Source organism: Felis catus, chromosome B1, assembly GCF_018350175.1.
Source record: "Felis catus isolate Fca126 chromosome B1, F.catus_Fca126_mat1.0, whole genome shotgun sequence".
NCBI lineage: Eukaryota > Metazoa > Chordata > Mammalia > Carnivora > Felidae > Felis > Felis catus.
Genome location: NC_058371.1, coordinates 58,857,547 through 58,884,069, shown reverse-complemented (window position 1 = coordinate 58,884,069; position 26,523 = coordinate 58,857,547). Strand labels below are relative to the sequence as shown.

The 26,523-nt window shown below is 35.3% G+C and overlaps 1 protein-coding gene across 11 annotated transcripts in view; it reads right to left on the bottom strand.

Annotated features, from left to right (window-relative positions):
• NEK1 (NIMA related kinase 1) overlaps positions 1–26,523 on the bottom strand; it is a 228,338-nt gene that overhangs the window by 82,990 nt on the left and 118,825 nt on the right. For 8 of the 11 annotated variants that reach the window (XM_045055687.1, XM_023252678.2, XM_023252680.2 and 5 more), the window contains 7 exons: positions 20,747–20,830; positions 20,235–20,318; positions 19,691–19,768; positions 19,023–19,118; positions 3,043–3,174; positions 1,088–1,153; positions 780–1,008 (listed from right to left, as the gene is read on the bottom strand). In XM_045055687.1, the coding sequence (XP_044911622.1) occupies positions 780–1,008; positions 1,088–1,153; positions 3,043–3,174; positions 19,023–19,118; positions 19,691–19,768; positions 20,235–20,318; positions 20,747–20,830 (769 nt within the window). Of the gene's footprint in view, positions 1–779; positions 1,009–1,087; positions 1,154–1,940; positions 2,042–3,042; positions 3,175–19,022; positions 19,119–19,690; positions 19,769–20,234; positions 20,319–20,746; positions 20,831–26,523 lie in introns of those variants that run through there. The other 3 variants (XM_019828725.3, XM_019828726.3, XR_006596595.1) reach the window with 2 other exon arrangements.

The following is a 26,523-nucleotide window of genomic DNA, read 5'->3' as shown; positions in this document are numbered from 1 at the left end:
TCTTAAAGATAAATAAGCATTAAAATTTTTTTAAAAAAATATTTAGTTGGTTGATAATCAGACTTGCCCTTTTAGTATGTAAGCTCCACAAGGGCACAGGTTTTTATTTATTATTGTATCTCCCTCTAGTGCATAGGACAATGCAAGAAAATGGTAGGTGCTCAATAATTATTGCTGAATAGATGAATCATTAAGTGAGATATTTTCAATACTCCTGGCTAAATACTTAAAGGACCTTTCTGAGATTCTGTCAAAGGCTGCCATTTTGGTTCTCATCAAGAATTATTCCTGGTAAAAGATTGATATAACATAGTAGAAAGAGTTAAAGTAATACAATTTACGTATGTATCATTAGTTCCTTCTCTCATACCACACACTTTTGTAATAAAAATCCTTGCTATTCTTTTTTTTTTTTTAATGTTTATTTATTTTGAAGGTGAGAGAGAGACAGAGCATGAGCAGGGGAGGGGCAGACAGACAGGGAGACAGAGAATCCGAAGTGGGCTCCAGGCTCTGAGCTGTCAGCACAGAGCCCGACGTGGGGCTCAAACCCAGAAGCCATGAGATCATGACCTGAGCTGAAGTGAAATGCTCAACCAACTAAGCCACCCTGGTGCCCCCAAATCCTTGCTATTTGTAAGGCTGAATAGTTTTCTCCATTTTTCACATACAAAGAAATTTTCCAGCCTCTCTCAATCTCTCTAAGTGTTTGTTCTTTCAGAGTATTCAAGTTTACATGTGTGCTAAACCAAAACAGATTATTAAGATTTTATACATACTTTCAGTTGCAGAGAAGGATGTGTCCAATGTTAACTCATCCAGGGGAATCACAAGTTGCCCTCCCGCCTCCCATTTCTTGCGATCAGATGAAACCGATTTTTCCTTTTCGGGCTCTTTGGCATCTTCACTAACGACCACTTCACATGTATCAGAGTGACATTGCTTTCCTTTTTCATCTTCTTGAGCTTTAAGATTTTGATTTAATCTACGGAGTATTTCTCGCTTACTCTGAAACAGTTAAAATGTTATACTTTAATATGTATACAATTAAGTAAAATGACTGAGAAAGTTTGAAAATTGTACCTACTGAAATAGCATTGTTAGTCTTCTGCATGTCTTCTGAGGTTTCCTGGGTATCAGTTAAACTACTGTCCTATAAACACAGACAGTTACAGAGAAAGAAATAATGTTATTTTAAATGCCTACCTTAAAAACTTTCATATTTTTGTTACTTTTTGTTTTTTATTAAATTGTTCCTTGTGAATTTTTTATTCCTGTAAAATGTTAACACAGATTCCTTCATTATACTTAATAGCAGAAGGGCCAATTCTCAATTATTTGTCTTATTTTTAGATTACTGATCACATATTTAACTAAATCCTCTTCCTTTTTGTCATCTGATTTTTGGTAATTTTATGTCAATGGTAGACATAAAAAGAAAATTAACTGATGTACTCTCTTACTTGGAGCTAGGGAGTTTAGTGGATAGAGTAACTCAGGATAGGCTGTATTATTTTGAAATTGTCTTCATGTTTCATGTACATATATTCCTGCTCAGCCATACTACTAAACATAATTGAGAACTGGTTTCTCTCAGTAAACAAAGAGAGTAACAGTAATGAGTTCTGAGTCCTTTATACCAACAATAATATAAATTCTGTCTTTGATTAGTATAATCATAGTGATCTACACCAACTCAAATTTTTAAACACTCGCAAAGACGAAATTAGTAGTTATGAGCAAAAATAATCTGAAAAATGCAGAGTAAGAAACAGCAGTTTTCAAAGTTTTAAGTAGCAATATTTACCAAGACAACACACAAAGAAAAACCATTTCATTACATAGATTACCTCAAATTTTGTAAGATTTGAGGAAAATACAAAAGAGTATAGTGGTCAGTTTTAAAGTAATACATGTAAATGAGACAAAGAGCATTTTACCCCATAAAGTAGTCAGGAATTAGCAGTTGCTATAACCAGAGAGATGAACAGCTACTTGAGATGTGAGACTGGGTACCAGGAAGGAAACCACACAGTGGTATCTAAAGTTGAAGTGAACAACGCAGCACACGCAAAGTCGTTATCAGAAAGAAAAAGAGACTAAACCTACTTAAAGAACAGTAATTTCTTACACAAAGTTCTTGAGAGTTACCGAGAAACTTGTATTTTCCTACTCAGTCTTATTTTCAAGATAAACACAAAGGCTATTTAAAAAAATGGTGTATCAGTAACATTAGTGTTGTCTGCAAAAACTTAATGAAACTCAGCCAGCAATTAAAAGGCAGAGACATTAATTAATGAGATAGGAGAGAATCAGGTTAATGTGTTACATGATTCAGTAGACTTCTCCCTTCTCTGTGTTGAATTCTGGGCTGAAATCCCATACCATGAGCCTATTTCCTTTACTCCAGAACAGAGTTTTCACATTTTAGACGAATACCTGACACATACTTCCAAGTTTAAGCTTTTTATTTGCCCATATTTCTTTGTTTCATTATCCATTTGGCATGACAGATTTATAAGTAGAAGGGAAAAGAAATAATTGATGGAGTAAGTGTAATTATACTGAATCTTCCAACATTTGTTATGCTAAAGATTTTCAAATAAATGTAAACATGCCTTGGATTTTATTCTTAGAGTTAATTTAAGCACCAAAGAGACATTACTTTTTTAAAAAATGAACCTTTCTTTAAAAAAATGAAACTGTTAATTGTGAGAGTGTTTGTTAATGTTTGTTCCATTACAAATGTTTGTTGCACTATTTTCTGTACATTTTTATATATAATTTATTTGTTCAATATTCTTTTAAAGTAAAAATGAGAGACAATCACTTAAATCTATTTTTATGTGTTAAGTGGTCCTAGATATAAACCTATCAGCAATGAGGCTCCAATACTCAGAGTAAACTATACACAAAAATCTTAACAAGTAATTTGTTTTTAGAAAAAATTTAATGAAACACGAGGAATTAATGTAATTTCATTAAATTTAGTCCTTCTAATAACTTTTTGCTTTGAGGAGTTCTAAATTTTAGGGAACTTACCATACCCACTTCTTTCAAAGCTGAAGTCACAGAAATAACAGATTTCATCTGTTGCTTTGATGGAGAGCCACCTGCTTCAGGTTGTCCCAGTGGCGGAGACATATCAGAACTCTTAACTCCTTTAGCCACCAACTATAATAAAAAATGTAAATACATTTGCAAATTTATATTTGTATGAAGAATAAAATGGTATTTATCAAATCACTGTTTATCTACTCTATCCAAAGGTACAGTTTTTTCATTTCTCAATTTTTATTGTGTAAGACAATGTGCTAGGTCTGAGGAAAGATCAGAAAAGACAGAACATCTCTGGCCTGAGATGTAAACATAATCAAGTCTCAGGTAGTACTAAATAACTCCTTTCCATTGCATTAACCATGTTTAATAATTTTTTTTAAAAAAACCTGATTTCTAAAAGATTATGACATCAGTCCCTCCACTTTAATTTTAATTCATTACAACATCTGATGGGAAGAAAAAATATTTTACTTATTAATCTTAAACTTGAAAAAGAAATGCTTGCGTAATCTCTAAAAGTTTGAACATCAATCACCCAACATAAGAGCCCTCATTAAAAAATGTCAACATAATGGAAGAATGAAAGAATGGGAGAATGGAAGAAATGAAGGTACAGGTAATAAGATTTAATGTCATTAAAAATATCACAAGTTATATTCAAACATGTGTCTTTTTTTATCTTGCTGTTTAGACTTTAAACAATATGAAATAAGACATGTTGAACCATTGAACCATTTATCAATATAAGGAAATGGCATTTACAGGTATGCTCATGGTAACATGGCAGCAAGTCTGTTCCCTACAAGTTTGTTCTCCTTCAAACCAGTAAACAAATATTTCTGGTGAGTATACATTTCAAATGCAACACTTACTGAGCACTTGTAAATATAAGGTAGCAATTCAATTATATTATCTAGTCTTCTGAACTCTCATTTAACATAATACCTATGTTATTCAAAAGAAGATGGAAACAGCCATCACAATACTGAAGAACAAAGTTCAAGGAATGATAATACGTAATTTCTTCAAGTCTTACTATAAAACCACAGTAATTAAGACAGTGTAATACTGGTGAAAGAATAGACAAATAAATCAATGGAATAGAACATAACTCAGACCCAAACGAATAGAGTCAAATGAACCTTAACAAAGGAGCAAAGGCAACTCAATGGACAGGAGTTGCCAGGAGAAAGGACAAATGATACTAGAACATCTGGACAACCCAGTTGTTCCCCCCGCCCCCAGAAAAAGGATCTAAACAAACACTGACGATACACCCTTCACAAAAATTCACTCATTACAGACCCAAACATAAAATGCAAAGTTATAAAACTCCTGGAAGGTAACATAGGAGAAAATCCATATGATTTGGGGTTTGACAAGACTTTTTAGATACAACACCAAAGGCAAAGCCGGGAAAGACAGAATTGATAAGCTGGACACTTCACTAAAATTTAAACCTTTTGCTCCATGAAAGACACTGTCAAGAGAATAAGATAAACCACAGACTTAGATAAAGCATGTGCAAAAGACATGAAGACTTAAATCACTGTTAATTAAAATATACAAAGAGCTCTTAAAACTCAACAATAAAAAAAAACCCACCCAATTAAAAAAATGTACTAAAGATCTGAACAGACACCTCACCAAAGAACATATACAGATGGCAAACAGGCAAATGAAAAAAATGCTCCACATCCTAGGTCATTTGGGATTTGCAAATCAAAATTTTTTTAAATCTTTTTTTTTTTTTTTTTGAGAGACAGAGTGTGAGCAGGGGAGGAGCAGAGACAGAGGGAGACACAGAATCGGAAGCAGGCTCCAGGCCCTGAGCTGTCAGCATAGAGCCCAACGTAGGGCCCAAACTCACAAACCATGAGATAATGACCTGAGCCAAAGTCAGATGCTCAACCGACTGAACCACCCAGGCACCCCTGGGAATTGCAAATTAAAACAATAATGTGATACCACTACACATCTACAACATTGGTTAAAATCCAAACCACTGACCACACCAAATGCTGCTGAGGAGGTGGATCAACAGTTCTCATTCATTTCTGATGGGAATTTAAAATGGTACAATGGTTTGGAAAACACTTTGGCAATTTCCAACAAAACTAAACATACTCTTACCATGTGACCCAATAATCACAATCCTTGGTATTTACCTAAAGGGGTTTAAGACAGATGTCCACACAAAAACCTGTATACGGATGTTTACAGCAGTTTTATTCATAATTGCCAAAACTTGGAAGCAACCAAGATGTCCTTTAGTAAGTAAATAGATTTTTTTAAAAAAGCAAAAAACTGGTACATAATGGATTATTATTTAGTGCTAAAAAGATATGAACTATCAAGCCATGCAAAGTCATAGAGGAAACTTAAATGCATATTATTAAATGAAAGAAGTCAATCTGAAAGGCTACATACTGTATGATTCCAACCATATGACATTCTGGAAAAGACAAGACCATGGAGACAATACAAAGATGCATGGTCACCAGAGGTTCGCAGGGGAGTGGTAGGAGGAATGAATAGGCAGAGCACAGAGAACTTTTAGGGCAGTGAAAATACCCTGTATGATACTGTAATGATGGTTATATGTCATTATACATTTGTCCAAACCCACAGAATGTACAGTACCAAGAGGGAACGGTAATATAAACCACAGACCTTGGGTGATGATACATAAATGCAGGTTTATCAATTGTAACAATGTACAACTCTGGAGGAGGATGCTGATTAATGGGAGAGGCTATACCTGTGAGGGGACAGGGGATACACTGGAAATATGTATCTTCCTATCAATTTTCCTGTGAACCTAAAACTACTCTAAAAAAATTAAGTCTTTATTAAAAAAGGGCAGAAACATTGCTCTAATCCATAGTTCAGCACCGTTGAAAAGTATACTGATATTTAAGATGTTATAAATAATTTTAAAAATCTAAAGCTAACACAGCTGGGTATTATCTGGGTGTCATCTTGAAAGATGACATAGAAATATTTTGAAACTTTACCATGGTCTTCCTTCCATATGGTATATTCAAAAAAGGTAACAAATTCTGAGGAAATAGAAACAAGTTCCAATTGGTTCTGAAACACTAGCAGCATTTTTAGAGAAGTATATTATTTCTCTAGATGATTATTTTGAAGGAAACACATTAATCTGGATGTACAAATTCTATCATATTTATTTAAATCAGTAATTACTTCTCTAATCACATATCATATTTATCCACTGTATAATCTTGTGAATGTTTAAAGTCACTTAAAGAAATGATTTCTTGGCACAAAAACAGACACATAGACCAATGGAATAGAATAGAAACCCCAGAACTAGACCCACAAACGTATGGCCAACTCATCTTTGACAAAGCAGGAAAGAACATCCAATGGAAAAAAGACAACCTCTTTAACAAATGGTGCTGGGAGAACTGGACAGCAACATGCAGAAGGTTGAAACTAGACCACTTTCTCACACCATTCACAAAAATAAACTCAAAATGGATAAAGGACCTAAATGTGAGACAGGAAACCATCAAAACCTTAGAGGAGAAAGCAGGAAAAGACCTCTCTGACCTCAGCCGTAGCAATCTCTTACTCGACACATCCCCAAAGGCAAGGGAATTAAAAGCAAAAGTGAATTACTGGGACCTTATGAAGATAAAAAGCTTCTGCACAGCAAAGGAAACAACCAACAAAACTAAAAGGCAACCAACGGAATGGGAAAAGATATTCACAAATGACATATCGGACAAAGGGCTAGTATCCAAAATCTATAAAGAGCTCACCAAACTCCACACCCGAAAAACAAATAACCCAGTGAAGAAATGGGCAGAAAACATGAATAGACACTTCTCTAAAGAAGACATCCGGATGGCCAACAGGCACATGAAAAGATGTTCAGCGTCGCTCCTTATCAGGGAAATACAAATCAAAACCACACTCAGGTATCACCTCACGCCAGTCAGAGTGGCCAAAATGAACAAATCAGGAGACTATAGATGCTGGAGAGGATGTGGAGAAACGGGAACCCTCTTGCACTGTTGGTGGGAATGCAAATTGGTGCAGCCGCTCTGGAAAGCAGTGTGGAGGTGCCTCAGAAAATTAAAAATAGACCTACCCTATGACCCACCAATAGCACTGCTAGGAATTTATCCAAGGGATACAGGAGTACTGATGCATAGGGCCACTTGTACCCCAATGTTCATAGCAGCACTCTCAACAATAGCCAAATTATGGAAAGAGCCGAAATGTCCATCAACTGATGAATGGATAAAGAAATTGTGGTTTATATACACAATGGAGTACTACGTGGCAATGAGAAAAAATGAAATATGGCCTTTTGTAGCAACGTGGATGGAACTGGAGAGTGTGATGCTAAGTGAAATAAGTCATACAGAGAAAGACAGATACCATATGGTTTCACTCTTATGTGGACCCTGAGAAATTAACAGGAACCCATGGGGGAGGGGAAGGGAAAAAAAAAAAAAAAACAGGTTAGAGTGGGAGAGAGCCAAAGCATAAGAGACTGTTAAAAACTGAGAACAAACTGAGGGTTGATGGGGGGTGGGAGGGAGGAGAGGGTGGGTGATGGGTATTGAGGAGGGCACCTTTTGGGATGAGCACTGGGTGTTGTATGGAAACCAATTTGTCAATAAATTTCATAAAAAAAAAAAAAGAAATGATTTCTGCTATTTTAATAAATAAACTTGATGTGATTTTTGTGAGAAAACAAATATATAATATTTTATAAAATTTAATCAACATATTCAAAAATGTATTAAGTGTCAGGGTGCCTTGGTGGCCCAGTCCGTTAAGCATCCGACTCTTGATTTTAGCTCAGGTCATGATCTCACAGTTCAGTGGACTGAGCCCTGCATTGTGGGACTCTGCACTGACAGCATGGAGCCTACTTGGGATTCTCTCCCCCACTCTCTCTCTCTGCCCCTCCCTCACGTGCATGGCATGTGCACACTCTCTCTCTCAAAATAAACAAAACAAAAAAATATTTTAAAAAATATGTATTAAGTGCCAAGCACAGTGCCAGATAACGGATATCCAAACTGAAAGACACATGGTAACTATGTGAAGTGATTTGTTAACTAACCTTATTGTAGTAATCATTTCATAGTATATACCTATGTCAAATCATCACATTGTACATTGCATACTTAACACAATGTCACACAACTATATCTCAGAAAGTTGGGGAAAAAACCCAGTATGTTGTAGACCAGAACTAGCTGCAATAATTTTCAAACAAAAGACAAAAACAAAACAAAATTGATCATTTCTCTCAAAGGATTATAAACTATAAAAGAAAGGGAAACACATAAATCTATCAGTATGTTACAGAGAAATAAAATGAGAGAGATGTGTGCTAAATGGTCTGGGAGAAAAACAAACAAAATAAAACCAGAGAAGGAACTAACTAACTCCTGGGAGGGGAGAAGGTGAGAGTGACCTTCGTAGAGTAGCCAGTTTGAACAGCCATCCATTGTTTAAGAAGGTCATAAAATACAGTTCAAGTAGGACAGTTCTACACTCAAATCCCCAAATCTCACTGACTAGGAACCTGTGATTTTTCATTGTTTCTAATCCTCTCTCAACTTCAAACTTTTTCTCACTAAAATGGGAATGGTGTGTACTTATTGTCTCCTTACTGCAGGGATTAAATGTGATAATTTATGTAAAGTGCACAGTTGTGTGCCTAATAAATGGTAGTAATTATAGTTCAGCAAACATTTATTTAGTTTCTACTAAGTAACGTTATTTGGCTTAAACACTGAAACTATGATTTTAGACCCTAACAAAATGAAGAAACTGGCTTTGCCCAGAGCTAGTTTTTAATCTCCAGAATGCAGAATAAAAACAATAACTGCCAATCTATGCATAATCAGAGTTTAAAATTTTTGCATTGCATAAGGTTTTTTTTTTTTAATTTACTGGTTTTGAGAGAAAGAGCGCACGTGAGAGAGTGTGCATGCACATGTGTGCACAATCAGGGGAAGGACAGAGAGAGAGAGAGAGAGAGAGAGTCATAAGCAGGCTCTGCGCTGAGCACAGAGCCCATCATGGGGTTCTATCTTACAATGGTGAGATCATTACCTGAGTAGAAATCAAGAGTCAGATGCTTAACCAACTGAGCTACCCAAGTGCTCCAACACTGCATAAAGTTTTATGACACAGAAGTTGGTAAGAAGCAAAACCTGAGGGGTGCCTGGGTGGCTCAGTTGGTTAAGCCTCTGTCTCCTGGTTTCAGCTCAGATCATGATCTCATGGTTTGTGAGCTCGAGCCCCACATCAGGCTCTGCACTGATGGTGCAAAGCCTGCTTGGGATTCCTTCTCTCTCTGCCTTGTCCCCACTCATATTCATTCTCTCTCATTCTCTCTCTCTCAAAAATAAGTAAATAAACTTTTAAAAATGTTTTAAAAAAAAGCAGAAATCTGAAAGACAAATAGTTGCCATCATAAATTCAAAAAAGCCTAAGATTTTTAAAGAATGATCGAAAGAGAATTTAATTGTATAAATAAACAGGAGAAATAACATGTATTTAACTAATTTTGCTAAAGAATAAGACCAACTGCCTTTCTCAGCCTATGACATAATTTTCATTTATGCTTTTAAAGATTATTGCAAAGTTATTTCCAAAATTACTATGCAGATGCTTAGACCTTAAGGAAACTCATAATAAAATTAAAAAGTCACCCATAACCTATAGCTCCAACTTACTGTATTTCATTTTTTATATTTTTTTAATGCTTATGCACATACACACATGATTCATATACAATTTAAACAGGGTACTGGCATAACTCTCTAAAACTGTAGACATGTGGCCAAAGAAAAATTTTACAACCTCTAGGGAATACTTAGCAGATTTATCTTTAGTTAAGAATGGCAAAAGCCACATAAGGGAATTGAAACCCCTTTATCTTGACTTTCTATTCTTAAATTGTGAATGTTCTTAAATATATTCTTAAATTTTTTATATGAAATAGAGATATTTCTGTATTAATCTCAACCTTAAGAGAAATCTAAAGTAACAGAGACAAAAGTGTTTACTGATAAAGTGCTATGAGTTAAACTGGTATGAGACCAAAAATAATCAAATTCAGTACAGTAGGGATTATGCTAAAACATGGAAAATCTCTACTAAATTCTCCTCACACTGTTCATTTTTGTACCTACGTAAGCACATCTTTTAATCAAGAGAATATATTTTTAATGAAGAGAATGACACATATTACTATTAAAAATGTGTTTTGTATTATATTAAAATGTGTCTGGCTGCCATATATATGGTTAATGACTGGTATATAGTCTATTACCTAAGATACCTGATTCAATGTGTAAGACAAACTTATTGGCACCTTTATAATAATAATCTTCACCAGCCTTCAGTAAATGGTTATTTTTCATAACCAAATATATACTAACCTCTCCCCTGGGTCAACTAAACTAAACAGATCATAAGAACTTGAAATAAAAAACACACAAAGAAACCCAGACATAATGAAATCTAAACCAAAGAATACAGACAAAACGACTGCCCTACTAACTCATCCAATTACTTAGTAACAAAACTATATCAGTTAACAAAAATGTAAAGGTAATTCTAGTAACTAGTGAGATGTCATTATAAGCCCAGGTAACACACACCACTAACTGATCAGTACAACAGGAGCAGGGCCTTCTATGTAAGTAAACATCATGGATATATTTTTTATAACCTGGATGTTAAGGCTTTCAATGTGAACCAGATCCCGAGATTTTAAAAAAATAACATATTTTAAAATTGTTAAAAGAGAAAACACTAGACTGAGTTAATTCAGAAAGTTGATCCAATATGATAAACAACACTAAAATTAAAAAGAAAACAAAACAAAGTTTTACGTAAGATAAAAAATTAAAACCTAAAAAAAAAATCCAAACAATTTTGTTAAAATTGATCACCCAGTTACATGTAGTATATATATTTCATTCTAAACAGTTTTTCAAAATCCAAACTTAAAAAAATACTGCAACAGAAATAGAACAATGAGCTGAAAGTTTCATTGTGAAGTTAAAAAAATAAACTGCTTCAGGAGCTATTTTTCCTAGCCATTTTCTCACTAAGTTCATAAATTCAAGACTTTTCTACATTGCTTATATCTCCAAAAAAATGTTTTTAACTATCACTGTAAAATTGCTTCTATTATATCTGCTAATTGTATCTGTTTAATTTTGCTAAAAAATTAATCAGCAGTGCCACCAAATGACAAAATGCAAAATTTTACCAAATAGTGAGGCCAGGTTTATAAACACATGAAACTGTTTACCTATTCTTGAAACACATATAAATACAAATACTATTTCATCTCTATACGCTGAATGATTTAAGGATTTAACATATGTTAGGAAAATATTAAAAGGCCTGACTACATACATATTTTGACTATAGAGCAATTTCATACATAATTCTATATAGCTTGAAAATAAATGGTCAAATTTTATCAAATTTACATTTAGGTTCTCAAAATCTTACCTTTGAAGAACTAAAAATATATTTTTATCTGAATAATTTTTCTGAGCTAGTATTGCTATACTCTATTTATAGGAATGTCTAAGAATAAGAACATTCCAATGTGGCCACCAGGAGGAAGTATGTCTCCTCCTATATAGAACTGTATGGCAGGTCCAAAGAAAAGAACAAAGACATAAACAGAAATGAAATACACAAGAGCTAAACACAATGAAAAAGGAATTCCTCACACTCAAAAATAGTCTCTCACCAAGACAGAATTTCCCTAATTCTACTTTTCATTTAATTTTAATTATTAAATGCACTGCTACTCTTAAAAAAACTCAATCTATCTTTTTTATATTTCACTCACAATATAAGTCTATATGGTTGACTGAAAAAGGCAATACTGTATTATTTGGGGGGAAAAAACCCTATTACCACACATGAAAATTATTCTTCATATTAAAGTCCTATGTTTTATTATAATTTTTACAATGAAATGTGTCAAAGACAAAATTTTTAAAAATGGGTCTTACATACCAAAGAATCAGAATAATTAAGGCAGTGATTTTTACCATTTGTTAGATCAAAGATACTTTGATAATCCAATGAAAGACATTTGGTCTTACTTTAGAAAAATGCATCAACATATATGCAATCAAACTAAATTAACATTTCAGGAAGTTAATAGTGCTAATTCTAACTGTGAATAACATGTTAACCACTCCTGAGTTAGAGTAACACTCAATAGGGAGGCCTGGGTGGCTCAGTCAGTTAAGCATTTGACTCTTAATTTTGGCTCAGGTCATGATGTCACGTTTGGTGAGTTCGAGCCCTGAACTGGACTCTATGCTGATCTGTGCGCAGACCACATGGAGCCTGCTTGGGATTCTCTCTCTCTCTCTCTCTCTCTCTCTCTCTCTCCCTCCCTCTCTCTCTCTCTGCCCATCCCTGCTTGCACTCTCTCTCAAAATAAATAAAACAAACATTGAGTAACAGTCAATAAATAAATACAGATATATGAAGTCCCCATACTGCATCTAGATTATGTTAAATTAGAACTTCTTTTAAAATAATTACTGGGTAAAATAACTTTAACTCATTTTCTAGAGATTAAACTGAACTTAAGTACTTATATTATGAAGACTTTTTCTAAGCAATTTAGATAGAACAATATTAGAGATCATGCCTTTCATTTAGGAGATAAGGAAATAAAGGCCCACAAACAGAAGTCAGCTCCCCAAGAAGGCAAATTCATTGGCAGAGTTGAGACTAAAAATTCAAGTATTTGGATTCCCAGACTCATTTTTTTTTCTCACTACACAACGATGCATTCAGTAAACCAATATTTGAACATTCCTCCATACATAATTCTGAAATGTCATGAGCCACAGATTTCCCAATGCATTTATTTGTGTTACTATTCGCCAGATACCATGCTAGCATTTTACAAGGTGAATCACGGTTCTTTGGTTGAAAGCAACAGAAACTAATTCTGGGGGAAAGGAGGAGGTGGGTAGGGGAAAGGAGAAAAGAGAACAGAATGGTAAGTAAGATTATAAAAGCAAAGGGAAGCCCTCTAAAAAGAACAGGAACCAGAGTAGCTGCATGGATCTAGGTAGCAGAAATGAATTCATTGTTTCATCAGGTTCTCTTATTGGATTAAGTAAACTTCAAATCCTGTGATATTCTGCTCAAGCTTCAAGCTCTGGGAGATAATTCAACTGATCTACATTCGATGACCTGCCTATCCTTCAGCTAGAAGAAGCCAGAATACCTTGTTTGACAGTCTTACTGAAACAGCAAACAATAAAATAATTCCCCCAAATGAAAATGGGTTGCTTGCCTATTGGACCTCAAAAGTCAGACTCACTACCACAGTTTAATGCTGCCACCATAAAAATACTTCTGAAAGAACCTGAGGAAATACAAAGTTGTACAATACTAGAAACTAGTATTCTCTATCATTAATAGAATCATAAAAGCTGTCATTTGTGTACACTTTAGAACTAAGATCTACCATTAAAAAACAAAATACAGAGAAAAAACTGGGTATTTGTACTGGTTTACATGCCTTAAAAGAACAAGGACTCTTTGGGTTTTCTGGGACTGTATTTTATTTATATGAATGCTACTGAAAGTGTGTTGGATGGGTTTATGAGGTCTAATCAGCCTTCTGGAAGTAGAGAAACCTGGCTCCAGTTGGTTATCTGTGGAAACAGAACTATGCTATTACACAGCTGCCTAGTAATAAAAGCATTATATGAGAATGTAGAGCTCAAAGCTGAATCACTGTTGGACATAATTTGTAAAATGTACTTGTTAACATATAAAACCTAACATGCTTCCAGAGATGCTCCCTGCTCCCCTCCCTCTGCCTCTTCTACCACCATTACCACTACCACCTGTGAAACTTCTGCTCCTTCTGCTTAGGGAAAGTTAGCTTAATGCTAGGAAGGTCATCAGAGGAGCAGCTTTGAAATAGGGGCTCTCAACCTAAGAGGCATCCTGATTCTCTTTGAATCATATCCTGCAGACCACTCTGAAACACTGTTTCAGTTTCTGGGACACTTCCAACAGGGAGCATGATTCCACATTGATCTCACGATGTGTCTATTTAAATGGATGAGATTGTGTGGCAAGACTAAGAATAACAACATTCTGAGGTAGGCAGAGATGGGAAGTGTGTTCACCAGAAGGCATATAGGTCTATATGGCAGGTCCAAAGAATGAGACAATGAAAGAAATGAAATACACAACAAAGAGTGAAATGCAAAGCAGGAGGAACACATGATATGCAAACTATAGTCTCTTACCTAATCAAAGAACAGACTTCCACAGGTACGATGCCTGAATTGATGCTAAGAAATATGCAGATTGAGGACGCTGCTATGATAATTTAGATAAAAAATAAGGTAAAACAGATCCATTTACAACTGTAGGACTGTAATCCAGAGACGTCAATGAAGTATCAAGCACCAATGAGAATAAGAAGGCAAAGAAATAAATGAAACAGTCAACCCAATAGGTAGATTTTATACACTGATGCTGAGTGATCAAGCAAATATTTATACTGACTCTTGGACAGTGGTTATGACCTTGAGGAATGAGCAGGACATTTAAGAAATAATGCTATAAAGAGAAACTGGGCTTTTGAAAACCATTACACAAGATGTACTTAAGACCACATTAAAATTTTTTCAAATTTACTTGTTTTGAGACAGAGACAGCATGAGTGGCGAAGGGGCAGAGAGGGAGAAGGAAAGAGAGAATCCCAAGCAGGCCCTGTGCTGCCTGTGCAGAGCCCGATGCAGGGCTTCAACTCTCAAAACATGAGATCATGACCTGAGCTGAAATCAACAGACACTTAACTGACTGAGCCACCCAGATGCCCCAAGACCACATTTTAAAGGTGTTTGTGGGCCGTTTTCAGCCCACCAAAAGCAGATTTCAGGAAAGAAATGTAATTACAAAGCTCATGCTGTGTTTTCTCTGATATATACTAACTTGAGCTGTTGGAAGTATAATATTCTGAATCACTAAAATGACAGTCCCTACATGACTGGGAGAAAAAGAAACATTTCCCATTGATAAATGTACTACTTGTATATCCCACATGCCAATCACAACATGAGTTAAGACACAGCCATTCACTTTACCTTGGGGGAAAAACACAAGGTTATACATAGTTGGTACAGTGGCAGGTGGCTATATAAGCCTGCTGCCAAGATAGGCCTATGCATGCATACTGACAGCAGTGGATATGGAGTAGCTGACTCATCTCTAAGACTAAAGGGAAATCACATAATCGAAGCCATGCAGACTGCTATTATAAAATACTCTGATGCCCCCATGTAATTTTGCATAATGGATCACATTTTTAAAATAAGGCTGATTTGCACTAAGCATAAGCTTATCATATTTAATGGATATATTACTATGCCAATCACCTTCGGGTGCTATGTAGACTGCTAGAATAGACTATTAAAGACTAAACTAAAAACTCTTAAGGTCAATTGCAACTGTGGTATCACGGCTGAACACAAGGATGATAGCAGCAGGTGTATCATGAGGAAAGCTGACTGAAAAAAGAACACACAGGGAGTTTCATACCAATTCATCTTGATATAATCTCTGCCCTACTGTGCAAATCAGCACAGGATGAAACGTCCCTGTTCCTTGTGTTGAAGATACAAACCCAAGAGAAGAAAAGCAGATTGTTCCCAATTGCTATATATGTATGTCACCAAAAGTAGGCTCGTACTATTTTCCAGATGAGGGTAAGCTTGAAAGAGATTTGGGTAATAGAAGAAATCATTGGCTCTGACTATGAAGATGAGTTATTTCTACTTCTGACAAATTTGGCTGCCAATAAGTTAGCATGGTAATTATTTCATACTCTTGCCCTATTAATTCTATATCTATAATAAAGGAAAGAAAAGAGGGAATTAAGGAACACCAGACATAAAACATTTAAAAAGCACTGCAATCTAAAGCCAGGTAAATTTTGTCAATGGTCCAGGAGATAATTACTAGATACTCTTGAGGAAGATGGAATACATTACCACAGTTACTGTTTCACACTCAAGCCTTGTCCAGGCTATGTCTATAGTCAGGGAAAAAAAGGGGGAATAAGATAAGATTTCCTGACTGGTGGATTTTTAAAACACATTTCTGATAAAAACTGTACAACCTAGAGATACAATTATATTCCTTATTATTTTTCCACACATAACAGAGAAATGATTAAACTATTTCCATTAAAAACAGGAACAAAATATTATCCACATTGTTATTTAATGTTGTCCTAGAAGATCTGGCCAATTTAATTAAAGTAAATAATAATATAAGGTACAACTTAAAGAAAGCAGGGGAAATTAAGGTGTCGTGCATAAGAATAATGACTTCAACACTGGGTGGACCCAGGTTCAAATCCCTGTTCCATACTTACTGGAATTATGACCTCATCTAATTGTTTTATCCTTTCTACATCTGCTTCAGAAAGTTGTAAAGATTAAGCAAAGCAAAACATGTGCAGTGCTTATAATGTGCATGGCATACAATAAACTGTAAGGGGGCACGTGGATGGCTCAGTCAGTTAAGCATCCAACTTTGGCTCAGGTCATGATCTTGCGGTTCGTGAGTTTGAGACTGGCATTGGGATCTGTACTGACAGCTCAGAGCCTGGAGCCTGCTTTGAATTCTGTGTCTCCCTCTCTCTCTGCCCCTCCCCCAATCATGCACATGTGCGTGCTTTGTCCCTCTCTCTCTCTCTCAAAAACAGACATTAAAAAAATAATAAAATGTAGGAATAATTGTTATGATGTATATATCATGACTACCTGCAAATGACACAGCTGCATACTAAAAACCCAGAAAACTAACTGAGAATTGGTGGAACAGGTAAACTCATTCTATAGCAAAAACCAATGATTTCTCCAAATATCAGCAATATTATTAGAAAAAAAATAAAACCCTGTAAAACAGAAATTTACAATTATGTACTATCAAGAAATCACCTTTACAAGAAATGTAACAAGTTTGAGCTTAAAATGATCAAAATCGTGTAAGAGATATAAAAGAAGAAAATGAATAAATGTAGAAAATGAGTAAATGTAGATGCCCCGGGATAAGTTAATTTGTAGGTTTAAGGTAATATTGATAAATGGGAATGCAAGCTGGTGCAGCCACTCTGGAACACAGTATGGAGGTTCCTCAAAAAAACTAAAAATAGGGGCGCCTGGGTGGCGCAGTCGGTTAAGCGTCCGACTTCAGCCAGGTCACGATCTCGCGGTCCGTGAGTTCGAGCCCCACGTCAGGCTCTGGGCTGATGGCTCGGAGCCTGGAGCCTGTTTCCGATTCTGTGTCTCCCTCTCTCTCTGCCCCTCCCCTGTTCATGCTCTGTCTCTCTCTGTCCCAAAAATAAAAATAAAAACATTGAAAAAAAATTAAAAAAAAAAAAACTAAAAATAGAACTACCTTACGACCCAGCAATTGCACTACTAGGTATTTATCCAAGGGATACAGGTGTGCTGTTTTGAAGGGACACATGAACCCCCATGTGTACAGCAGCACTATCAACAATAGCCAAAGTATGGACAGAGCCCAAATGTCCATCGATGGATGAATGGATAAAGAAGATGTGGTATATATATACAATGGAGTATTACTCGGCAATCAAAAAGAATGAAATCTTGCCATTTGCAACTATGTGGATGGAACTGGAGGGTATTATGCTAAGTGAAATTACTCAGAGAAAGACAAAAATCATATGACTTCACTCAAATGAGGACTTCAAGAGACAAAACAGATGAACATAAGGGAAGGAAAACAAAAATAATATAAAAACAGGGAGGGGGACAAAACAGAAGAGACTCATAAATATGGAGAACAAACTGAGGGTTACTGGAGGGATTGTGGGAGGAGGGATGGGCTAAATGGGCAAGGGGCACTAAGGAATCTACTCCTGGGGCGCCTGGGTGGCGCAGTCGGTTAAGCGTCCGACTTCAGCCAGGTCACGATCTCACGGTCCGTGAGTTCGAGCCCCACGTCAGGCTCTGGGCTGATGGCTCAGAGCCTGGAGCCTGTTTCCGATTCTGTGTCTCCCTCTCTCTCTGCCCCTCCCCCGTTCATGCTCTGTCTCTCTCTGTCCCAAAAATAAATAAACGTTGAAAAAAAAATTAAAAAATAAAATAAAATTAAATTAAAAAAAATAAAGGAATCTACTCCTGAAATCATTGTTGCACTATATGCTAACTTGGATGCAAATTTTAAAAAATGAAAAATAAAATTTAAAAAAATGTAATATTGATAAAAATTCCAATAGAATTTAAAAAGAAAGAAAAAGAACAAAAATTACCCAAAAATGTGTCTGGTAAGGAAAAAGAGAGTACGTAACTAAGGCAAACACTGTAAAAAGAAGAGTAAAAAGGAAATGAGGAAAGAACTCTATCAGAAATTTAAATATATTCTAAATCCATAATTATTAATACAATGAGGTGCTGGCAGACAAAGTAATGGAGCAGAAGAGAGAGCCTGATGCATATATACTATAGATTCATTCTCTAGCATATATAAGAATTTAATATATATAGGTATTTATATTAATATATAAAAGTAGCTTTATAAATCAGTGGCAGAAGGAAAGTGTAGCCATTAAATGATGCTGGGTCTCTGATTAGGTACTTGGCAATAATAAAAACTAAAATGAATAAGTAAATTAGGTTTTCACCACAAATCAAATCCCAAAATAACTTCCATATGATCATCCATAAATATGAGAGAGAGAGCAATAGTGAGGGAAAGTGGGGGAGGAGAGAAGAGAGGGAGAACGAATGAGAAAAAAAAATGGGAAAAAATAGAATTACCAAGTTATAATGGTGATATACTATCCAGTAGGAGATATAAGAACATTAACATGAGTAGGATCAAGAATATGATTTAAATCTTACATGCTCTTCCCATACTTTCTTTTCTCTCTCATATGCTTCCTTTCTCTTTCGTTCTAATTGTTCTTTTAGTACAGCAGCACGTGCACTTGCTTGGGCCTGAAAATAAAACCAATCAACAAAGTTAATTACCAGAAAGAAGGGCATAGGTTTTTGTTTTTGTTTCCCCCCACCAAGTCTATAAAGATACTTATTAGCCAAAAAAGAAAAGTTTGGTGGGAGGGAGAATTTCCAGAGTAAAAATATAAGCTCACTTTATATCCCCAGCACCTAAACCAGGGCTCAACACACATCAGCTCAATGAAAATAAATGCAGGCACATTCTAATGGAAATACAAATGTAAAAGTTTTAAACTACGGTTATTATGTACAGACTTTATTTATCTTCAGAGAAATGGACAATTATATTTTTCATTTTTAAGGTTATCATTTATTCTTTTTAAGGTTACTTGTGTAATAGCTTCATACACTTATGTTATGATTTCATCAAATTGTTCTCCATAAATATAAGATATGAAGAGAAGAAGACACTTATTTTTCAGAAACCAAAGAGTGAGGGATAAATAGGAATGTAAAATTAAGGCAAGAGAATAACTATTCAAGATTTAACACAATTGTCTACCCCAGGTTCCAATTTTCTCAAAGAAAATCTGTTTATTTCTAGTCTATACCTTAAGTGCTTCAACTTTTTTACGCCTCACGTCAGCCTCCTCACTTCCTTCTTGTCCTTCAGAACAATCAGCTTCTTTCTACAAAGCAAGTAGATAAGCAAACCACTTAGGACAGAGCCTCAAATTGAGGGCAGAGCTCAGAAGATAATATGAACAGACTAATACCTAAAAATATAAAATGGTAAATTGTTCAACACTATTAATTTTCTCTCACAGCTGCAAGTGAACTCTCTACAACTATCAACTCTTACCGGACAATGAATGGGGAAAAAAAGACAAAAATAGAATGATATAAAATGTCCATGGGTACTACCTATGTTTTCCTCTCAGAATTCCTCTGGAACAAATGGTCTTATTGATTGTAAATCCAACATATAAAATTTATTTTTTCTCTCTATATAGTTTTCTGATCTTTGACTTTCACTCTCTTCATCAGACTTTGTGTTAGTGTCATAGCATTTTTAATCTTCCTCGATTATAATGTCATTCAATTACTTTTGTTTTTCCATTCAACTACTTTTTAAAAAGTTATTTTTCAACCTGCCTTTTCACCACGAAGTTTGGCTCTAATCTGCTGGCGCTCATTGAAATTCTGCAGTCTTATTTGTCTCAGTCTTGCCAGATAAACCTACAAGGAGAGAAAAAGAACACACAGTATTTTAATTTAAAAAAAAATAAACATTTTTATTGCTAAAAATTTTTTTGTAATTTAAAGAAAAGTGTTAATCTGAATACAAGAAATAAAAGTTTTGAAATCTGGTTAATGGAAATGTAATATTAGCTTTCAAGTGTTTAATTTAGATCAACTTATTTCTGAAAAGAAATACATTATAAATTTTTAATTTTATCAAAAGAAAAGAAATTGAACTCAGAATACTGAATATCAGTTATGGGACAAAATTATGACACAGCAGGTCAGTCAAATTATATTAACAGGTCCCTCTAGACCTACAAAATCCTTAAATAATTGTTAAGAATTTAAACCATGCAAGAAAGGAAGGCAATAAACTCAAAAATGGCTATGTGACGGAGGTAGCGAACATGCGGGAAGCATACCTCTTCCTCTTTGTTTCTTGGCTTCCCTCCTCTTGAAGAGCTGGACCTGCCTCCATACATAGCTGCCAGGTTTTGCAGGATTCCCTGTTCATCATTTAATGTACTAAGTTTAAAGAATGACTAAGGCTACATCAGCATCTTACCTAGGAATATCCAGGTGCCACTTTATTTCTTTTGGCAAATACTGATCATTTCTAGCTGATAAACTTAGATAAACCCTGGCATTTTCCTCTATCGATTTAACCAATACATTCAGTGAGAACATTGAAGGAATCAATTAAACCCCAAACATAATTATTCAAAACAGAGATCAGGTATGTTTTTATTAGCCATTTAAGTGATCAGGTTTTTAAAACTACTTTGGAGGTTAGCTAAACCCCAAATCAAAGTTTTGTTCTGTAAAAGTCCAATCATTTCTACAAATTTGTTTACATACTAAATATATAGTATTTACATACTATTAAATATTTGAACTCAAACTCTATACTCAGGAATGTCCTATTACTATACTGCAAATGATTATACTCAATCACAAACTGACATCATTTTTAAACATAGTTTATCATAAACATGGAATTATGTTCTTATCAGAAATTATTAGTATCCTTTAAAAAAGTATCAGATTGCCAAACTATCCGTGTTCTCTTCCTTCAGCACACAACCACGCTATAAGATTTTTCCTTAAAAAAAAATCCTCAGTGTCTCACTTCCCTATCTAATATCTTTTTATCAGCTTGCTGAAAGCATACTTTCTACATACATGACCATTCATGACTTCTATTTTCCTGCTTCCTACTTACTTTTTTTTTTTCCTATTTACTTTTTAACACACTGCAATCTGGTTTCCAATCCCACCATGACTCTGAAAATTTTCTAGGGTTACCACTGACTTCCTAGTTAACATTTCAAATGGACTCTTTTGAGCAAATTTTGCAATTAACATTTCCACTGGAAATTAGTTTGAATCCACAGAAGTATTTTTTGTCTCATAAAAACATATATGTTCGCTGTAGAAAACTTATAAAATATAAATCACAGTTCTACCATCTGAAACACCTAAAGTCTGTTATTCCCTTCCAAATTTCTGTGCATATGTACAAATACTTAAGCATCTTATCTTTATAACACTTGAATCTTACTATAGTTTTTCTGATTTTACCTTAATATTAATTAGCATATTAATTTTAATATTCTGAGTCTCTCCTCATATTCAATATACTTAAAAACATTATTAACTGACTACGCAATATTCATAATACACCACCAAATACTGTTCTCTAAATCACACATTAAAAAAAAAACCTCTCTTCTCTTTCATATTTATATTAGCACTCTCTCTTGGGTTCTTCTAATCAATCTTCACTATTTTTCACAGGCTCTTCTTTTCCTTGGCTCCTCACTAATGTCAATATTTTGTCAAGACGCATTCTCTGCTCCTTCTTTTCTACTCATTCCCAGGCTGTAACATATGCTGCCAATTCCCAAATCTAAATCAACCTTGCAGCCCTCTTCTCTTGAATGACTTGAACTGACGTCTGGACAACTCCACTCTTTATGTAGCAAAGCTACTTCAAACAATTTACAAACCGGACCTCATCATTCTTTTTACCATATGATCTTATTCCCACTTCAGTTACTGATCACAGTCAACCACCCAAGTCAGTGAGATGGGAGTTATCATTACTTCTTTCTCTTCTCTGCCAAATACAAATGACTGTCAAATTACCAATCTACCTCCTCCTAATTCTCTAATTATTCCCTTAGTTTCTGCCTTAGCTCATGCTCTTTCCTCTTGACTCCTGGATTTCCAAGACCTTTCTAATTTATCAGTATGCCTCTTAGTCTATTCTATACACCAGTCTACTCGCTACACTGCAGAGTAAATTTTTAACAGTCTCTTTCACATCAAAGCCCACCTAAATCTTTCAATGATTCCCATTATCTTCATAATATAATCCACATTCTGTTCTGATGCATAACAGATAAGGCTGTTTGTGACCTAACCATATCTATTCTCATCTCTGCCATGGCCTAATCATAAAGCCTACATTCTAGCCACGACAACTATTTGTGGTTTGCAGACTATGCCTCACTCATCTTCTTAAAATGTCTAACTCTACTCCTCTTCCAAAATGCAAATCAAACATCTCACCCATGGAAAGCCTTGCTCATACCTCTTCCAGTCAATTAAGTGTGACGTGCCATGCCATTTTTATATATACCTTCTGCAGCAATACTCATCAGTGTATTATAATACAATATAATGGAGGACAGGCAGTCTCAATATAATGGTGGACAGGCAGTATACTCTGATGGTTAAGAACATGGACTATGGTAGACTCCAAATTCTGTCAGTTCACACATTTGTGAATGTCACCTACCATTGCTGACCTTCACCAAAATTACTTGCTGTAAGCTCGGACATAATAATACTGCCGACTCTGTGCATGTACTAGAACAAAAAGTATTATTATATGAATGTGCTTTCTCCTCTTCCAGTCTGACAAAAGACTACTGCCCCTCTTCAAAGCAATCTTGGCATTAGCTTATCAGATACTTGAGCTTTTGAGATAGAAGTAAGAGACTAGGAAGGTGAAAGAAAACAAGAAATAGGCAGGGCTGGGCAAATATGTGAAGTGAACTCTGAAAAGATGAATGAAGTATCTACAGAGTTACAGGAGAGTGGGTGGAGAACTGAGTACTGCTATAGACTTTTATCTTCCTTTCATGGTATTTAAGAACTTTAAGTAAAAAAACCTGAGTTACTTTGAAGCAATTTTTTTTAACATTTTACTTTGAAATATTATAGATTCACAGAAAGGTAAAATATACAGGGAGCTTTCATGGACCCTTCATCCAGCCTCTCCCAATTTTATCATCTTGATAAGGACAGTACACTATCAAAGCCAGGAAATTGATTTCAGTAGTTATACATGCATAATTGTGTATCTGTGTCAATGTAATTTTATTATACATATAGATTTATGTAATCATCACCATAATCAAGATACTCAACTGTACCATTACTTTAACACTTCACAGACACATTCACTATTCCCATACCTAACACCCATTAACTAATACAAACAAAATTTACATATTAGAATCATACAGTACATATCTGTTTGAGATTCACTGTTTATAACAGTATTATTTTCTTGCAGTCCATTCAAGGTATTGGATGCATAAATCAATAGTTTGTTACATTTTACTGCTAAGTAGAATTCGACAGTATGAATATATGATAATTTGTTCATTCATTCACCCACTGAAGGACATTTAGGTAGTTTCAAGTTTTGGACTATTAGGAGTTAAAGTTGCTGAGAACATTCATGTACAAGTTTCTGAGTGAAAATATGTTCTTTTATCTGGGACATACATGCAAGAATAGAATTACTTGTTCTTGGTATGGTAAATCCATTTTTAGTTTTAAAGGGCACTACCAAGCTATTTTGCAGAGTGGCTTTAAGTTCTTACTAGGAATGATTGATATAGTTTCTCCACATCATCACCGGCATTTGGTTTTGACCACTTTTTAAAAAAAATATTTATTTATATTTGAGAAAGAAGGGGTGAGAGAGAGATAGTGCAGGAGCAAGGGAAGGGAGAAGGAGAGAGACAGAGACAGAATCTGAAGCAGGCTGAAGCAATCTGAAGTACAGAGCCTGACGTGGGGCTCAAACTTACGAGCCGTGAGATCATGCCCAGAGACAAGTCAGATGCTCAACTGACTGAGCCACCCAGGCGCCCCTGGTTTTTATCACCTTTTAATTTTAGTCATTCTGATAGGTGGGTAGTGATACATTAATGTGGTTTTAATTTGCATTTCTCACATAGCTAATGATGATGAACTGTCTTTCAACAGTTTATATGCTATCTGTATACACTCTTCAATGAAATCTTTGGCTACTCTTTTGCATGTTTTCTAATTGGATACTCTGTGTTTTTAATGTTGAGTTTTGGTGATTCTTCATGTGTTCCAAGTCCTTTGTTGCATATGGGGTTTACACATATTTTCTCCCAATCTGTAATTTGTATTTTCTTCCTCTCAAGAAGGTCTTTTGCAGAACCAAAGTTTTTAATTCTGATGAAGTCCAGTTTATCAAGTTTTCTTTTTATGGACTGTGCTTTTGATGCCAAGTCTAAGAATTCTTTGTCTAGTCTGAGGTCTGAAATTTTCTCCTTCTTCTAAAAGCTTTATAATTGTATGTTTTCCCTTAGAGTGCACGATCTCTTTTAGTAAGAGGTGAGGTTTAGGTCAAGGTTCATTTTTTGCCTATGGGTGGAAGTCCAATTTCTCCAGCACTAATACTAAAAAGGCAAACCCTCCTCCATGAATTGCTTTTGCTTCATTTTCAAGAATCAGTTGGGCATATTTGTATGGGTCTATTAGGGTGTTCTCCATACCATTCCATGAATCTACCTATGTGTCTATCCCTCCACTAGTACTATACTGTTTTGATTCCCATAGCTGTAAGTTAAGCCTTTTTAAAAAAAAAATTTTTTTTAATGTTTGTTTATTTTTGAGAGAGCGAGAGACAGAGAGAGAGAGCAAGCATAAGCATGAGCAGGGGAGGAGTACAGAGAGGGAGACACAGAATCTCAAGCGGGCTCCAGGCTCCAAGCTGTCAGCACAAATCCTGTGCAGGGCTCCAACTCACAAACAGTGAGATCATGACCTAAGCCGAAGCCCAATGCTTAACTGACTGCGCCACCCAGGCGCCCCAGTAAGCCTTTTTTTTAAGGTTGGTTTTTTTTTTTTTTTTTTTTTTTTGAGAGAGAGCACACGTATGAGCAGGGGAGGGGCAGAGAGAGAGAATCCACACCGGTAGTGTGGAGTCCAAAGCGGGGGACTCAAACTCACAAACCTCAGATCATGACATAAGCTGAAATCAAGAGCCGCTGCTCAACCAACTGAGCCAGCCAGGAGCCCCTGTAAGTAAGCCTTAATAAATGGAAGAGTATTTCTTCCCACTTAATTCTTCTCAAAACTGTTTTGGCTATTTTGGGTGCCTGACTGCTTCATTGGGAAGAGCATATGACTCCTGATCTCAGGGTCATAAGTTCAAGCACCATGTTGGGTGTAGAAATCACTTAGATAAAACAAACAAAAAACTATTTTGGCTGTTTTAAGATCCTTTTCTTTCCATATACATTTTATTTTCTAAATTTTTTTATTAAAACAATTTATTTAATGTTTATTTACTTTTGAAGGAGAGAGATGTAGAGTGTGAGTGGGTGAGGGGCAGAAGAGAGGGAGACACAGAATCTGAAGCAGGCTCCAGGTTCTTAGCTGTCAGCACAGAGGCCGAGGCGGGGCTGAACTCACAAGCTGGGAGATCACGCCCTGAGCCAAAATCAGATGCTTAACTGACTGAACCACCCAAATGCCCCTTTCCATACACATTTTAAAACAAGTCTGTCTACATCTATAAAAAAAAAAAATATTCCTGAGATTTTACTAGTAATTGCACTAAACATAGATCGATTTAGAACAACTTGCCATTTTTATTACATTGAGTCTTACGATTCATGAACATGGTATGATTCTCCAAGTATTTAGGTCTTCTTTAATTTCAACAACATTTTGTCATTTTAAACATATAAATTAGCCTGCATATTTTATTAATTTTTTTCATTTTTAAGGAGCAATTGTAAATGGTATTATATTTTTTTGTATTGGTTTCCACTTTTTCACTGTCAATTTATAGAAATTCAGGGGCACCTCAGTGGCTCAGTTGGTTAAGCATCCAATTCTTGATCCAACTCTTGATCTT